The sequence below is a fragment of the Stegostoma tigrinum genome, chromosome 4 (genome assembly GCF_030684315.1).
Source record: "Stegostoma tigrinum isolate sSteTig4 chromosome 4, sSteTig4.hap1, whole genome shotgun sequence".
Classification (NCBI taxonomy): Eukaryota; Metazoa; Chordata; class Chondrichthyes; order Orectolobiformes; family Stegostomatidae; genus Stegostoma; species Stegostoma tigrinum.
Window position 1 is genome coordinate 126,288,727 of NC_081357.1, and position 17,566 is coordinate 126,306,292.

At 43.9% G+C, this 17,566-nt stretch overlaps 1 protein-coding gene across 1 annotated transcript; it reads left to right on the forward strand.

Annotated features, from left to right (window-relative positions):
- Positions 1-245: 245 nt before the first annotated feature.
- laptm4a (lysosomal protein transmembrane 4 alpha) lies at positions 246-17,158 on the forward strand. The gene is made up of 7 exons (XM_048531804.2): positions 246-454; positions 2,963-3,083; positions 11,565-11,641; positions 11,747-11,869; positions 12,763-12,858; positions 14,818-14,916; positions 16,208-17,158. Exons 1-7 carry the CDS (start codon positions 353-355, stop codon positions 16,280-16,282), a joined length of 693 nt encoding a protein of 230 aa, XP_048387761.1. The 5' UTR covers positions 246-352; the 3' UTR covers positions 16,283-17,158.
- Positions 17,159-17,566: the final 408 nt, after the last annotated feature.

Consider the following 17,566-nt stretch of genomic DNA (forward strand, 5'->3'; position numbering starts at 1 on the left):
AAACGTCAGCTTTCCTGCTCCTCTGATGTTGCTTGGCCTGCTGTGTTCATCCAGCTCCACACCTTGTTATCTTAGTACAACACAGGTTGTGTGGGCTGAATGGTCTCGCCCTGATCTGTCACTATTGTGACGTAGTGGGGTGCGCTGCCTGGAACAGCCCTCCTATTGGTCGGGTCATGCGGCTGCCCGGCGACTGGGCTGTGATTGGGGGAGACCGCCAGTCCGGCGGGATGACGTGAAAGCAACGGGGCGTGGTTTGATCAGACAAGCACTGCCCGTGGAAGGAGCCGGAGGCCGCGGACTGGAGTCTCTCCATCGCACCGCCTCAGCGAGCCTCGACTGCCGTACAGCCATGACTTTAAAATCGGCGGGCGGCCGCCGCCTGTACAGCACCCGCTGCTGCGGCTTCTGTCACGTCCGCACCGGGACCATAATCCTCGGTACCTGGTACATGGTGAGTCTGGCCTGTCGATGTCGCGGTGCGCAGCCGGAAGCGGGCGGAGCCGTCAACACAACGGCCGCTCGAGGCTGAGGCCTCCTCCAACCCACCCGCATCCCACTCTCTCTTTTTTCTCCTGTTTCCTTCTCTCTCCCCGGGGGTCCTTCCACCCCCAACGGGCCTCTTTCCCCGCCTCACACTCTCGGCCTCACTTGCCTCTTTCCCTTTTCTTTCTTTCCTTCCTTTCCTCCGCCGCCCGACCCCACTCCGCAATCCGGGGCTTTCTCTCTCTCCTCCCCCCCCCCCCCCCCCCGGGTGAAGCCGCCTTCTTCCCCCCGCCAACCTCCTTTTCTCTTTATTTTTATTCACCCCCCACCCCCGCGTCTCTTCTCTTCCTCTTTCCGTTCCCCCCCCCCCACCTCCGCTTCTCAGGTTTCGTTTTCTTTCTTTTTCCCCCCAATCCCCGGGTGTGTGTGTGTGTGTGTCTCTCCCCCTCCCTACGTTGCGAGTTCCCGCTACCTCCGCCCCCGCCCCAAAAACAAAACGTTGCTAAACGCCCGAGTTTCTCTCTCTCTCCCTCCCCCCCGGGCTCTGGCCGTTCTCCTGTTTCCTGTGTGTGACGCCTTTGATGTCATGACAGGGAAATACCGGGGCGTTTTTAAAGGTAAACAGCTTTTACCTGGGGTCAAGGTGATGGGCTCTGCTCACGGCGAGGCTTTTTAAACAAAAACAGTCGCCGTCCCAATCGCAATCCGTTTTGATCATCTAACCCAGTTTGGACCAAAATAGGATTTGATAAAGCCTAGCACCCAACGGGAATTGAAATATTAAATGTCTTTACCTTTTTTCCGTAAGGCTAACACTTAGTTAACTGGGCTTTGATAGCTGCAAGTTGATGTAGCTGAATTCACTTGGTAACCAACCAAAAAATACCGGTCGTACCTTCTCAGTTGCCAATGTGACTGTCGTGGAAAATCTGCCTTCTTTGTTGCCATCCTATTTCCATTGACAGTAACAAAATTCTTTCCCTGCTTATAAAGCTAAAACTATTTCACACCTTGCCACCCTCAGCTTGACTTTTCTAATTGGACTATGGTCTGAAATTTTAACTATTTGCATGTTCACTAGATACCTATTATTATCCAGTATGATCCTAACTAGGCCCGAAACGTCAGCTTTTGTGCTCCTGAGATGCTGCTTGGCCTGCTGTGTTCATCCAGCTTCACACTTTATTATCTTGGATTCTCCAGCATCTGCAGTTCCCATTATCACTGATCCTAACTTCTGTTTCCTACTTTCTGAACCTATTGTTAGTACAGGGCAGTGCTTTACCATGCAACAGAATTGCATTTCAAAAGCACTTCACTGGCTATATGTATTAAGTTTCTAATATACACACAAGCCTTGTCCAAACTGCTACCATCCATTGTTAATCTGTGGTCATCTAAACCACATTGTTTTCACAGTTACTTAGATTCCTCCACTTTTTGATCATGTCTGCAGCCACATGTGGGGCTACATTCTGCCCCTTTGTTTGCTGTTTCAACACTGGTCAAATGTTTATTTCCTATGCGGAGGAGCATCAGTGATGTCCCTGTTACCTGGATTCTTCCCTTAACCTGTGACCTTGTTACAGACCCTTAATTTAAGCCTCCTTGAAAACTGACTTTTATCAACTTGGTCACCCCTCCCTACTTGTCCTTGATGTTACATTTTGGATCTCCTGAATATTACCAATTATTGATACTAGAGCAGTAAACCGCTTGAGTTGGCACTTATCATGGTGTATTGTGTAAATTGAATTTATTTAGCCCTTTGTGGGCTGGCCCAAGAGCAAGTGACAGCAAAAGCCCTTTCTGCATTTAATGTAATTTCTATCATTGAATCTCCATATTATCAACATCCCTGGAGTTAAAATAACCACAAATTGAACAAGACTAGCCATATTAACATTACGCCCACAAGACTGTCAGGCAAGGATTTGTATGCAGTGTAACTTCCCTTCTATTTCCCCAAAGTCCAGCCACAAGGTACAAGTCCAGGAGTGTGATGGGATGCAGTCCACCTGCCTGGAGGATGCTACCCCAACAATCCAGGAAAAGCATTGCACTTGAATGGCATGCCCAGCACCTTAGAACATTCACTCGCCTCTTCACCACCAACACAGTACAATGGATGCATTGTAGTAACTCACCAACTGCTTTAGCAGCAGCTTTTGTACCAAAGAACTGGAATTTGTGTACAACACTAGGGATGTAGTCATAGTGCACGGACTGCTGTGGTTCAAGAAAACACTCTCTCCTCAAGGGCAATTATGGAAGGACAATAAATACTGGCCTAATGACCAAAGCCCATGCCCTGCAAATGAATATAGAAGTGGAAACTGCATAATGTAATTCATCCACTAGCCTGCCTTTTGGTTATTTTTATAACAAGTGCATATCATAGAAAACAAAGTATAAAATCAAATGTTCTAAAGTTTTATTGCCTAGAATTTATTGCTATATAAATATTTTTGAGCAGGTGGTGAATTTACTAATGGGCATATTGCTGACTGTGGCAATAACTCACCCAGAAACAGTCCCTCCACTGGACCTACAATATGAAGTTATTGGAAACTACTACTCCTCAGATAAACTAACAGGTATGCAAAATATTTATTATGCCTAGATTTTATTTCTTACTTGATCAGCTTGTTCTGTCATATTTCACACACTACAGTGGTAACTTGTATTTTTTTTTTAAATTGGAAATGTGCATAATTAAAACACTTCCTCCTGGAGATGTACAGCATGGTAAGTACCATAAACTGAAGATTGGGAAATAATCCATTGTGCCACCTGATACAGGAGTCTGCTGTTGCCTTCCATGTAAGGACTACAAAGGAGCAATGACTCAGTATCCTTTTGAAGGAAGGAGTGTTCCATGTTTCCCTTATGAGGAAAACGTTCTCTCTGTTATCACTTCTGAATGGGCTAGCTCTAATTTCAACGTTGTGCCTTTTTGTAACTTTGGATTCTCCCACTTGTGGAAATAGTTTTGCTTTACCATAATCTTGAACTTCTGTTTTAAATACCTCAAATTATACATTGCCATGCTAGACTGTAGTCAGTAGACCCCAGGGTAATGCAACCTGTTATCAAAATTTAATAACTTAAGCCATGGTTTAATTAACACAAATGTACATGGCTAGTATACCCTTTGAGATGGGACATTGACTCAAAAACAGTCCTTTTAGATGTGTTCTGTGCAAGTTGCTATTCATGTTTTAGTTGAACAAACTTGGACAGGACACCTCTGGACGATTGCTCCTTTATTTCATCCTTTTTAAGAGAAAAGCCAAAATGCAGTTATCTTCCTTGTACACTTCTGTGTTGGACTTGATGCAATCCTCACCTTTGAGTTTCTAGATGTCTCCAAAGTATTTTGTTGTTGCTGCTGTAATTTGGAAGCAGCAGATAACTCATGTACATCAAGGTCTCACTGAAAATGCCAGTAGCTTAAAGGGTAAATATTGAATAGGACATCAGGTGGAGGTTGTAAGAGTACACAAATTAAAATGTAGTTTAATGTACGTCCAGCTGAAGACCGATCTGGGCTTGACTTTTATTAGAGCGCATCTTCACCACTGTATTAGTATTGCTCCTGTGGCCAGATTTTGTGCTGTATACTGGGCTTTTACACAATTTATTGAATTAACGGGAAGGCATTCTGCTACCTGTTTCATAAATTGTTTGAAAACTAAACAACAGGAGGAGAAGCAGGCCATTCATTCCTGAAGCCTGCTAAATTGTGGCTGATCTGAATACCATATTCCAACACTATCCCCAAATCATTCGATGTCATAATAACTAGAAATGAATCTAGTGAACGCCTATGGCAAGTAATCCCCTTTGGCAAGGAGACCAGAACTGCACACTACAGTCAAGATACAATTTCCTGTGTTCCATTCAATTAAAAGAAAGATTTCTGTCCTCTACTCAAATCTTCTTATGCATATCATTTCCTTTCCAAATTACTTGCAGCACTTGCACTTAGAAAAGCAGGTTCCTAGATCCCTTTGAACTTTAATGTTTTCCAATCTCTCACCATTTAAAACACAGTCTGCACTTGTGTTCCTTCTTTTCATTGTGAACAATGGCCCGGTTATTGACATTGCATTTCATCTGCCATTTTCTTGCCGTTCACTCAACCTGTCTGAAAACTTGGAAATTTCACACTTGACCCCCATCCCAATCACTAACACAGACTTTTGTGAACAAGTGAGGCCTTGGCACTGACCTTTGCAATATTCCATGGTTTACAGCCATCCATTCTAAGAATGAAATAGTAGAGATAGGAGTTAATTTAGCAATGGAAAGGGATAGGTATATACCACAGGGCAAGAGTTTTAGCTGGGGGAAAGGAAATTGAGGCAATTAGGCAAGACTAAGGATGCACAGGATGATGAAGGAAACTGCAGGGGCTGGGCACAATTGAAATGTGGAGCTTGTTCAAGGAACAGCTACTGCCTGTCCTTGATGAGTATGTACCTGTCAGGCAGGGAGGAAGTGGTCATGCGAGGGAACTGTGGTTTACTGAACAAGTTGAATCTCTTAAGAGGAAGAAGGAGGCTGATGTAAAGATGAGACGTGAAGACTTAGTTAGGGCGCTTGAGAGTTACAAGTTAGCCAGGAATGATCTAAAGAGAGAGCAAAGAAGAACCAGGAGGGGACATGAGAAGTCTTTGGCAAGTAGGATCAAGGAACACTCGAAAGCTTTCTATAGGTATGTCAGGAATAAGATAATGACTAGAGTAAGGTTAGGGCCAGTCAAGGAAAGTAGTTCAAAGACATAGGAGAGGCGCTAAATGAATATCTTTCGTCAGTGTCATTTTCCTTTTGTGAATAATGTTGAGGAGAATACTGAGATACAGGCTATTAGACTAGATGGGATTGAGGTTCATAAAGAGGGGGTGTTAGTAATTCTGGAAAGTGTGAAAATAGATAAGTTCCCTGGAACAGGAGGGGTTTATCCTAGGGTTCTCTGGGAAGCCAGTGAGGAGATTGCAGAGCCTTTGGCTTCTTTTTTAAGTCATCGTTGTCTACAGGAATAGTCCCAGAAGACTGGTGGATAGCAAAAGTTGTCCCCTTGTTCAAGAAGGGGAGGAGGGACAACCCTGGTAATGAAAGACCAGTGAGCCTTAGTATGGTAGAGGAGATAATGGGAACTGCAGATGCTGGAGATTCCAAGATAATAAAATGTGAGGCTGGATGAACACAGCAGGCCAAGCAGCATCTCAGGAGCACAAAAGCTGACGTTTCGGGCCGAGACCCTTCATCAGAGAGGGGGATGGGGGGAGGGAACTGGAATAAATAGGGAGAGAGGGGGAGGCGGACTGAAGATGGAGAGTAAAGAAGATAGGTGGAGAGTGTGTAGGTAGGGAGGGGATAGGTCAGTCCAGGGAAGACGGACAGGTCAAGGAGGTGGGATGAGGTTAGTAGGTAGCGGGGGGTGCGGCTTGGGGTGGGAGGAAGGGATGGGTGAGAGGAAGAACCGGTTAGGGAGGCAGAGACAGGTTGGACTGGTTTTGGGATGCAGTGGGTGGGGGGGGAAGAGCTGGGCTGGTTTAGGGATGCAATAGGGGAAGGGGAGATTTTGAAACTGGTGAAGTCCACATTGATACCATATGGCTGCAGGGTTCCCAGGCGGAATATGAGTTGCTGTTCCTGCAACCTTCGGGTGGCATCATTGTGGCAGTGCAGGAGGCCCATAATGGACATGTCATCAAGAGAATGGGAGGGGGAGTGGAAATTGTTTGCGACTGGGAGGTGCAGTTGTTTGTTGCGAACTGAGCGGAGGTGTTCTGCAAAGCGGTCCCCAAGCCTCCGCTTGGTTTCCCCAATGTAGAGGAAGCCGCACCGGGTACAGTGGATGCAGTATACCACATTGGCAGATGTGCAGGTGAACCTCTGCTTGATGTGGAATGTCATCTTGGGGCCTGGGATGGGGGTGAGGGAGGAGGTGTGGGGACAAGTGTAGCATTTCCTGCGGTTGCAGGGGAAGGTGCCGGGTGTGGTGGGGTTGGAGGGCAGTGTGGAGCGAACAAGGGAGTCACGGAGAGAGTGGTCTCTCCGGAAAGCAGACAGGGGAGGGGATGGAAAAATGTCTTGGGTGGTGGGGTCGGATTGTAAATGGCGGAAGTGTCGGAGGATAATGCGTTGTATCCGGAGGTTGGTAGGGTGGTGTGTGAGAACGAGGGGGATCCTCTTGGGGCGGTTGTGGCGGGGGCGGGGTGTGAGGGATGTGTCGCGGGAAATGCGGGAGACACGGTCAAGGGCGTTCTCGATCACCGTGGGGGGAAAGTTGCGGTCCTTAAAGAACTTGGACATCTGGAATGTCTTATCGTGGGAGCAGATGCGGCGGAGGCAGAGGAATTGGGAATAGGGGATGGAATTTTTGCAGGAGGGTGGGTGGGAGGAGGTGTATTCTAGGTAGCTGTGGGAGGTTCACCTGCACATCTGCCAATGTGGTGTACTGCATCCACTGTACCCGGTGCGGCTTCCTTTACATTGGGGAAACCAAGCGGAGGCTTGGGGACCGCTTTGCAGAACACCTCCGCTCAGTTCGCAACAAACAACTGCACCTCCCAGTCGCAAACCATTTCCACTCCCCCTCCCATTCTCTTGATGACATGTCCATCATGGGCCTCCCGCACTGCCACAATGATGCCACTCGAAGGTTGCAGGAACAGCAACTCATATTCCGCCTGGGAACCCTGCAGCCATATGGTATCAATGTGGACTTCACCAGTTTCAAAATCTCCCCTTCCCCTACTGCATCCCTAAACCAGCCCAGTTCATCCCCTCCCCCCACTGCACCACCCAACCAGCCCAGCTCTTCCCCCCCCACCCACTGCATCCCAAAACCAGTCCAACCTGTCTCTGCCTCCCTAACCGGTTCTTCCTCTCACCCATCCCTTCCTCCCACCCCAAGCCGCACCCCCCGCTACCTACTAACCTCATCCCACCTCCTTGACCTGTCCGTCTTCCCTGGACTGACCTATCCCCTCCCTACCTCCCCACCTACACTCTCTCTCCACCTATCTTCTTTACTCTCCATCTTCGGTCCGCCTCCCCCTCTCTCCCTATTTATTCCAGTTCCCTCCCCCTATCCTCCTCTCTGATGAAGGGTCTAGGCCCGAAACGTCAGCTTTTGTGCTCCTGAGATGCTGCTTGGCCTGCTGTGTTCATCCAGCCTCACATTTTATTATCTTAGCCTTAGTATGGTTGTGGGTAAAGCTTTGGAGAGGAGTATAAAAGGATTTATAACCATCTAGAAAGGAATAATTTGATTAAGGATAGTCAACACGGTTTTGTGAAGGGTAGGTTGTGCTTCACAAACCTTAGAGTTCTTTGAGAATGTGACCAAACAGGTGGATGAGGGTAAAGCAGTTGATGTGGTGTATATGGATTTTAGTGAAACGTTTGATAAAGTTTCCTATCGTAGGAGAAAATATGGAGGCATGGAATTGAGGGTGATTTAGCAGTTTGGATCAGAAATTAACTAGCTGTAAGAAGACAGGGTGGTGGTTGGTGGGAAATGTTCATCCTGGAGTTCAGTTACTAGTGGTGTATCGCAAGGATCTGTTTTGGGGCCACTGCTGTTGGTCATTTTTATAAATGACCACATGAGAGTGTAGAAGGATGGGTTAGTAAATTTGCAAATGACACTAAAGTTGGTGGAGTTGTGGATAGTGCGGAAGGATGTTGCAGGTTACAGAGAGACATAGATAAGCTGCAGAGCTGGGCTGAAAGGTGGCAAATGGAGTTTAATGCAGAAAAGTGTGAGGTGATTCACTTTGGGAGGAGTAACAGGAATACAGAGTACTGGGCTAATGGTAAGATTCTTGGTATTGTGGATGAACAGAGATCTGTGACCATGTGCATAGATCCTTGAAAGTTGCCACCCAGGTTGATAGGGTTGCTAAGAAGACGTACGGTGTGTTAGGCTTTATTGATGGGGGATTGAGTTTTGGAGTCATGAGATCATGTTGCAGCTGTACAAAACTCTGGTGCAGTTGCACTTGGAGTATTGCATACAGTACTGGCCACTGCATTATAGGAAGGATATGGAATCATTGGAAAGGGTGCAGAGGAGGTTACCAGGATGTTGCCTGGTATGGAAGGAAGGCCTTGTAAGGAAAGGCTGAGGGACTTGCTGTTTTTCTTAGAGAGAAGAAGGTTAAGAGGTGACTTGAGAGACATACAGGATGATCAGAGGATTAGATAGGGTGGACAGTGAGAGCCTTTTTCCTCGGATGGTGATGGCAAGCACGTGGAGACATAGCTTTAAATTGTGGGATGATCAGTACGGGACAGATGTCAGAGGTAGGTTCTTTACTCGGAAGTTTAGGCTGTAGAATGGCCTCCCTGCAACAGTAGTAAATCGCCAACTTTAAGGGCATTTAAATGGTCATTGGATCAACGTATAGATGATAATGGAATAATCTAGGTTAGATGGGTTTCAGATTGGTTTCACAGGTTGGCACAGCATTGAGGGCTGAGGGGCCTGTTCTGTGTTCTATGAGTCGGCCATTCAGCTACTTGAGCCTACTCCACCTGTCAGTATAATCGTGGCGGATCATCGAGCTTGGACTTCTAATCCCATTTCTGTCTCCTTCGCAACTGCCTTATCTGCTGAGTATGCTCAGCATTTTCTGTTTTTTCAATATTGTTTTAAACCTGACTCCAGAAAACCATCTCCATCTCAGGCAACCAGCTTGTAACTGATGTCCATTTCAAGCCCACCGACTCCCACAGCTACCTAGAATACACCTCCTCCCACCCACCCTCCTGCAAAAATTCCACCCCCTATTCCCAATTCCTCCGCCTCCACCGCATCTGCTCCCACGATAAGACATTCCACTCCCGCACATCCCAGATGTCCAAGTTCTTTAAGGACCGCAACTTTCCCCCCACGGTGATCGAGAACGCCCTTGACCACGTCTCCCGCATTTCCCGCGACACATCCCTCACACCCCGCCCCCGCCACAACCGCCCCAAGAGGATCCCCCTCGTTCTCACACACCACCCCACCAACCTCCGGATACAACGCATTATCCTCTGACACTTCTGCCATTTACAATCCGACCCCACCACCCAAGACATTTTTCCATCCCCACCCTTGTCTGCTTTCCGGAGAGACCACTCTCTCCGTGACTCCCTTGTTCGCTCCACACTGCCCTCCAACCCCACCACACCCGGCACCTTCCCCTGCAACCGCAGGAAATGCTACACTTGTCCCCACACCTCCTCCCTCACCCCCATCCCAGGCCCCAAGATGGCATTCCACATCAAGCAGAGGTTCACCTGCACATCTGCCAATGTGGTATACTGCATCCACTGTACCCGGTGCGGCTTCCTTTACATTGGGGAAACCAAGCGGAGGCTTGGGGACCGCTTTGCAGAACACCTCCGCTCAGTTCGCAACAAACAACTGCACCTCCCAGTCGCAAACCATTTCCACTCCCCCTCCCATTCTCTTGATGACATGTCCATCATGGGCCTCCCGCACTGCCACAATGATGCCACTCGAAGGTTGCAGGAACAGCAACTCATATTCCGCCTGGGAACCCTGCAGCCATATGGTATCAATGTGGACTTCACCAGTTTCAAAATCTCCCCTTCCCCTACTGCATCCCTAAACCAGCCCAGTTCATCCCCTCCCCCCACTGCACCACACAACCAGCCCAGCTCTCCCCCCCCCCACCCCCACCCACCCCCACCCACTGCATCCCAAAACCAGTCCAACCTGTCTCTGCCTCCCTAACCGGTTCTTCCTCTCACCCATCCCTTCCTCCCACCCCAAGCCGCACCCCCAGCTACCTACTAACCTCATCCCACCTCCTTGACCTGTCCGTCTTCCCTGGACTGACCTATCCCCTCCCTACCTCCCCACCTACACTCTCTCCACCTATCTTCTTTACTCTCCATCTTCGGTCCGCCTCCCCCTCTCTCCCTATTTATTCCAGTTCCCTCTCCCCATCCCCCTCTCTGATGAAGGGTCTAGGCCCGAAACGTCAGCTTTTGTGCTCCTGGGATGCTGCTTGGCCTGCTGTGTTCATCCAGCCTCACATTTTATTATCCAGAAAACCCCCTGTTTTGGCTGCGTGTGGTGTGTTCCTTTGTGCTGAAGAAGCCTCTAGGTGCGTATCAGTGCTATTTAATCCATCAACATGAACAGTTGATTTAATGTACAAAAATACCTCTGGATTTAATTTGAAGGTTCAGAAAAGATATGCATTCCACAGCAGTACACATTGGTTTATTCCTGTAATTATTAATTGGCATACTTGCTTCAGTGAATTTGGACAGATTATGTAGATCTTTGCAACATGATGTTCATGGATGTAGTTCAGATTCTATATTTCATGTATCTTGGATTGGGATCAAATCTAAAGCAGATGGAGACCTAGCTAGTACAACTGGGCATTGCTCATGTTGGAAGATACAAACTGGATAGCATTTGGAGTATTCAAGAATTGAAAAGTAATAGTAAGACAATAGATGTCTGTCTTGACCCAGTCAGTATATTGGCAGATTTGAAGTCACTTCAGTGTTTTCACGACCTGAAGGTACTAATTATTTTAATTTTTTCATGCATTCCTTTGTTAGGAGATGTTCAGAAGAAAGCGTGCACAATATTACTGTAGGTTATGTAATTTTAGAGCCGTGACATATGTTAGTAATAAATTCTACATATCGTCAGATGCTGCTCATTGAGAGGTTTGGAGGAATGTGCAGTAATAGTTTCTCTTTCAGGGAAGGAAAGTTGCATTATTTGTTTAGCTTTTTATAGATTACTTTTGGTCATGTTCAAAAATAAATCCACAACCGTTTTTGATGGTTTCTGAAAGAAAATATGAAATACTGAGAAGTTGCAAATGTGCTATTTGTTGAGGAGACTTAAAAAATGGAGGAAATGGCATTAAACCTTCTATAATCTAATAGTATCACACATGTAAATATCATACATTATCAGAATATTTGTTACAAACCAGATTTTTCATAACCCAATGATTAAATTTCTTGCTAGCATTTAGTAGTTTGCTTTTTCATTTCTTTCCTTTTTTCTCCCTGTATAGAGAATGCGTGTGTTGGCTTTACCATCTCACTTTTGATGTTTACTATCAGTGCCATGTTGGTGTATGGTGCTGTCACTGTAAGTATTTTCATATTGAATATATTGCCTGAAAAGTTCTCTTGTCCTTAAGTTATAATTGTGAAATTGTATACTTTCTAACTTAATTTTGATTTTCCCTTTCAGCATCGTGGAGGATGGCTGATTCCATTTTTCTGTTACCTGTTGTTTAGTTTTGCCCTTTCTTGCCTTGTTGCAATCAGCTCTCTCACCTATGTGCCAAGAATCAAGGATTATCTGGACCAACTCGTAAGTGCATTCTTCTAGCAGTTGAGAAATACAAGAGTAGTATATTTCCTGTTGCCTTGGAGAAGGTAAAACATTCCATTTTGAGATCATATTAGAGGCTTCTCTATAAACTGGGATATTGCAGACAACCACCAGATTTTTGGATTTTCACTTTGGTTCTGGATGACCAGCAGCCTTGACCATCTGCTGCAAAGAGCACATTTAATTGTGTTATAATAAAAATTAGTTTAAAATGTGAATTCTTTGATTTGTTCTTTTAGCTAATAGCTGGAAGCTTGATCTTTTGTTTAATTTAAAATGTTACTGGTCTCTCTAGAGGCCATAACATGTCATTGACCCAAGAAATCTTTGCCAGCATGTTGGTACAGCAATAATTAAGATGTCCTTGAAAATCCTCTTCTACAAATTCTCCTGCACCACTAATTTTGAAATATGATCAGAACTGTACAAGAATCTACTGGTCTATCCAAGGCTTTTACTGGTTTAGAACAACCTGTTTTCAGTTTTATCCCACGAGGTAAACTCTAATGCTTAGTTGGTTTTTTAATATGGTCTTGCTAACCTGCATTTACTGACTGACACATTTGTATACCAGATCCACTTGTTTATTCCTTTACCCCACCCATACTTGCACACTCCATATAGTTTGACCTCCCCTATACTTAGTGACATGTTACCTCTCATATTTAAATATCACTTCCCAGTAATTTGTCTATGACATAATATAGTTGAAATAGCTCAGTTTATTAATCCCACATGTTTGAAGTTAGTTTTATCCATTGTTCAGATATTGTGCTGGAGCTACAGTAGTTTGTGTTTAAATAAAATGCTGAAAGTATAAACTGCTGGGTTTAATATTCTAATTGCACAGTGCATTTTTTTTTGTTTTGCAGCCTGACTTCCCTTACAAAGACGACCTCCTTGCTTTGGACTCCAGCTGCCTTTTGCTGTTAGTTCTGCTTTCTTTCACCATTATTATAACTGTGAAGGTAAGACTATAGAAGCCAGTTGTTTAGTTTCAATCTTTCTTTAGTTTTAACATGTAATGATTGTTATTGCTTAAAAAAACCTTGAGTATAAAACTTGTTTTTTCAATAATAAAACAAACAACACAAATGTACCAATGGAAATAAACATTTTAGTAATTCATGGGATGTGGATGTTTACATTACACTCGAGCCAAATTTTGTTGCCAAATGCCCTTGAAACTGAGCAGCTTGCTAGGCATTTCTAAGGAAACTTTTGGGGTTGGACACTCATGTAGACTAGGCCTGTAAGAGTGCCCAGTTTCCTTCCTTAATATGTTAGTGAACCAGATAACATTCGATCATGTTTGCCACAGTCAGTAAGGCAGAGATTATCTTTCTATTTCAAATTATCAGAATATTTGTTACAAACCCAATTTTTTTCTTCTTTATAGTTAACACTTTCTACACATTGTATAGTTTTTCTGTACAATTTACTGTGATTTTCCACCTACCTCACAAAGAAGAAAGTAAACAGCTAATGTGCTTAAACTGACGTGCATGCATAACGCTTGCTGTTTTGAGGAGGGGGGTGGGGGTCAGAAAAAATCCTTGAACGTGCCAGACTTTTGATACATTTTTCTCATTTTCTCTCTGGTTTCTCTCCTTTACCCCACCTGAGATATTGAGGATCTTTCATTGATGTCTGAAGTTCATATCTCAACACATTATTAACATTTTTATTTCAAGAGATAGGGCAAAAGTGATCTTTCAGAGATGCACAGGGTGGGGAAATGATACTACAGAAAGAGCGGGGCGGGGGGGAGAAAGAAACCTGACACACAATAAATGCTTATCTCTTTTTCTAATCAGTATGAGAAGGATACTTGCAGCAAGGAAACATCAATTTTCAGGGGCTGTCAAGTTCCAGACTACCCAGTTGCACGGACAGTTGGAACTTGCTGTGCCTTTTTGGCTTTGGTGCACTAGTCCTGTCAGCTGTAAATATTTTCTAATTGACCTGTTCAATGAAGTTATTACACAATTCTGTGCAGGTAGGTCTTGGACCAGGGTGTTCTGGCTCAGATGTAGGAACACTTTTTTTTTCACTGTGCTAGAAAGCCATCCTTAAACTTGGGCTGTATGTCTTGTAATAAGCCTGGTTTTTAGACTGGCGTATTTGGAGCTGCTCTTTGCAACCATGGCAGATGGGTTGAAAAAATGTGTGACAGTAACAAGTTGGTTAACAAGTGTGTTGGTTGATTCATAAGTGCTACCGTTCTTAGGGGAGACAGCTAGCATAGTTATGCCTGAGGGCTCTGTCGGCTGGGAGCAATGTGAATGAGGTTTGGATTGGCCCTGAGATGCACTTTTTGGATGGGAATGATGGTAGAGCGGGGAACGTGGGAAACTGGTGATCTGCTCTTATGACATTGCAGCTAAGGTTTCAGCTATGCAGAGGCCTTGTGGCTGGGGTGGTACCTCATTGATTAACCAGAAGCTGCACTCTTCTGGCTTGATTTTAATGCTAATGAACAAACTCATGTTATAGTGATAATATCATTTTGAGATCATTTCTGAGAGATTTGAGTGTTGGAAGATATTTAGAGGAATTTGATGCAGAGATTTAATGAGGGGTTTTAATGTGAGCAATTCCATCATCTGGAAGGGAAAACATGATTGGGCCCACCCACTTCTGGCCATACAAAAAAGGTTCACTCAATTCAACACAATGGCCTTGTATTGGTGCCTTAAATATTAGTTATGATATTTTATTTTGGCTTGATCCTTTATTGTCTGACCAACCACAATTCATTAACGTCAGTAAAACTAGTATGGTCTTTATGTAAGCAAACAGAAGTCAACAGATTTAATTTGGTGCCCAGATCCTAGCTTAGAAAGTTTTTAGTAAATCTATTTTAATTTTCCTATTTTAAGCAAAACTGCAATTCGAGTGCATGTAGCTTTTGTTCTGTTCTGTAGGCTTACTTCATTAATTGTGTTTGGAACTGCTACAAATACATCAACAATAGGAACGCACCTGAGATTGCTGTGTACCCAGCCTTTGAGACACCTATGCAGGTAAACTATTTATATAATTTTGCCATGCATTCAACATTAATGGGATAGGAGTTTAAGTTCACCTTAATTTTTTTCCTTTTTCCAGTTAAAATAACTTTATTCTCCACTGTCTTGATTGTTCTACCTTTCTTGCTAATAGATGGTGTTAATGGCTGTGTGTGGCAGGGATGCATGTCAGGGTGGGGCAGGAGATGATGGATAGGTGGTTGCGTGGGTGCAGGAAGGGAGAAATGTTGTATCATGGTAGGGAAGGATGTCAAGTTGGAGTGTGACGGGAATGGGGAAAGTGTCAAGGTTGTGAGGGAGCATTGAAATGGGTTGAGATGGAAAGGTCACATTTGTGCCCATGTTTGGTTCTGTAAAGGAGACACATCAGTGTAGGTGCAGGGGAGGGGGCAGCATGTTTGGACTTAAAGGTATAGAAGAGGAAAGTGGGGGGAGAGAAATGTCATTGGGAAGTGGTTGGGTGAGGAGGGAAGGAGACTTTGTGGTCTTACATTGGGGCGGGAAAAGGTTATTAGGAAACGTTTAAGGGGCAGTTAGGTGGATCAGGTTGTTGGGTGAGGGGGATTATCGGGTAGGAGGGACATCAGAGGGACTCTGTGGGCTATTGGGCCAAGTGGCTGATGGGAGGGGAAACAATTATGTCATTAGTATGTCAGGTCAGAGTTGGTAGTACTCTTGATAAATTAAAGTTTCAAAGAATGAACAGAGTCAACTTTGAAAGGCTGTTTCCTGTCCAACTGCAAATCCTAAGACTTGTAACTGGAAATATTACACTTGGCTAAATCAGCTCCAGGGTATCACAGTTTAACAAAGTAAAGTTCTTTGTGACGTTGTTATACTTTCCATCTGCTTCCTGTCTTGATTGTTGCTCATTGATATGTTTACAATAGCAGTGACTTGTCAAATGGTACTTTTTTGCTTTTCAATACTCTGCATGCAAAGTAAATAAAAAGATGGTCAGTGCAGTGTTTTAATTGACACTGGCGAACATAGAATATCATACATTTTTCTGAAGAAGGGTCCTGACCTGAAACATCAACTTTCCCACTCCCCTGCCTGACCTGCTGTGTTCCTCCAGCTCCACACTGTTATCTCCTACTCCAGCATTGGCAGTTCTTACTATCTTGCACATTTTTGATGTTTTATTTGGTTTGATGTCCAGCTAATCAACGAGATTAAAAATGTGTGAACCATGCTGATTTCCATGTGTTATCAAAACTGCATTTGTACTTTAGAACAATATTCTTTGGCACAGCTACAGTATTAATTTTTTTTGTAATTTTAGTATGTGCTGCCAACTTACGAAATGGCTGTGAAGATGCCAGAAAAGGAGCCACCACCACCTTATATGCCTGCTTGAACTCAATGTAAATCAATAACAAATGAGCAATTTTCTCAACAAATTGAAGCCTGATTACCTTGTGCTTAAGTTTGAGACTTTTTGTCAGAGGTATTCTGTACTTGTGTAAACTTTTAAGTATCTAGAAAATTATATTTTGTATCTAAACATTGAAACTAAAAGCTTTGAATATGCATTTTTTACTTTCTCTAATTACTCAACTTGGTATTTATAATTTTTCTGCACCATGTTGAGATTTTATTTGAATTGTCATTTAAAATGATCTGGGTGCATTTTGTCTTTTTTTTCCTCCTCATCACATCAAATGGAGAGTGGAATGGTTGTTGGGATAAACGCAGGACAGAACCAGTCAATAATTTGAAACCTAACAATTTGAAGTACTTAAGCGTTTAAACCACTTATTAGATTATGGTGCAGAACTTGGAAGTTGAATTAGACAGTACATGGTTTTTACCACTAGAGGTTCCAGGTGATCTGTCATTAAACATTAATGCAACCTCATGAGGCAGAAATCATGGTTAACAGTTTTTCACTGGTCTCTCAAACTCTGCACTTTTATTTTCTGCAAGACATAGAACTCAAACTGTTGGAATTTTCAAATCAGACTGGTGAATTATGTGTCCGTTGTCAATAAGGAACCATACTATTGGACATATGGATCACATGTATTTGCACTTTTCCTTGTGCTGTCAATTTGTTGAAGTTTCTTTTCAGTATAAAGCAGTATTTTTTTAGGTAAGGGAGAGAAAATTGAAATGCTTAAACAAAGCGCTGTTTTCTGTACTGTATAATTGATCCAAGTGTGAACAATCATTTTGAGGATTGTATGATTGCTTTATATGTCACTTTAAAAGATTCAATAAATATTTTCATTTATAGTGCAGTTAAGTTTGTTTTAAATGGTACTGCTTGATTAAAAGAACTGGCATTGCCTGTGCATATACTAGTGTGTCAATAGTAGAATAAATATTTTAGTAGAGTGCAGAAAAAGCCCTTTTGGCCCATCAAGTCTGCACCAACGTAATTACGATCAGAGTGCACTGTTCCCAATTTTCTGCACTTGTCCCATATCCTTGAATGTTATTTAAAGTGCTCATTCAAATATTTTTAAAGGTTGTAAGATTTCTGGCCTCCACTACTTCCCAGGCAGTGTGTTTCAGATTCCCACCACTTGAGTGGAAAAAGTACCCCCCCCCCCCCCCCCCCAACTCGCCAATCCCCTCAATTTCCTGGTCCAATCCTAAAACTGCTGTCTTGTGATTAACCCCTCAGCCAAGGGAAGAG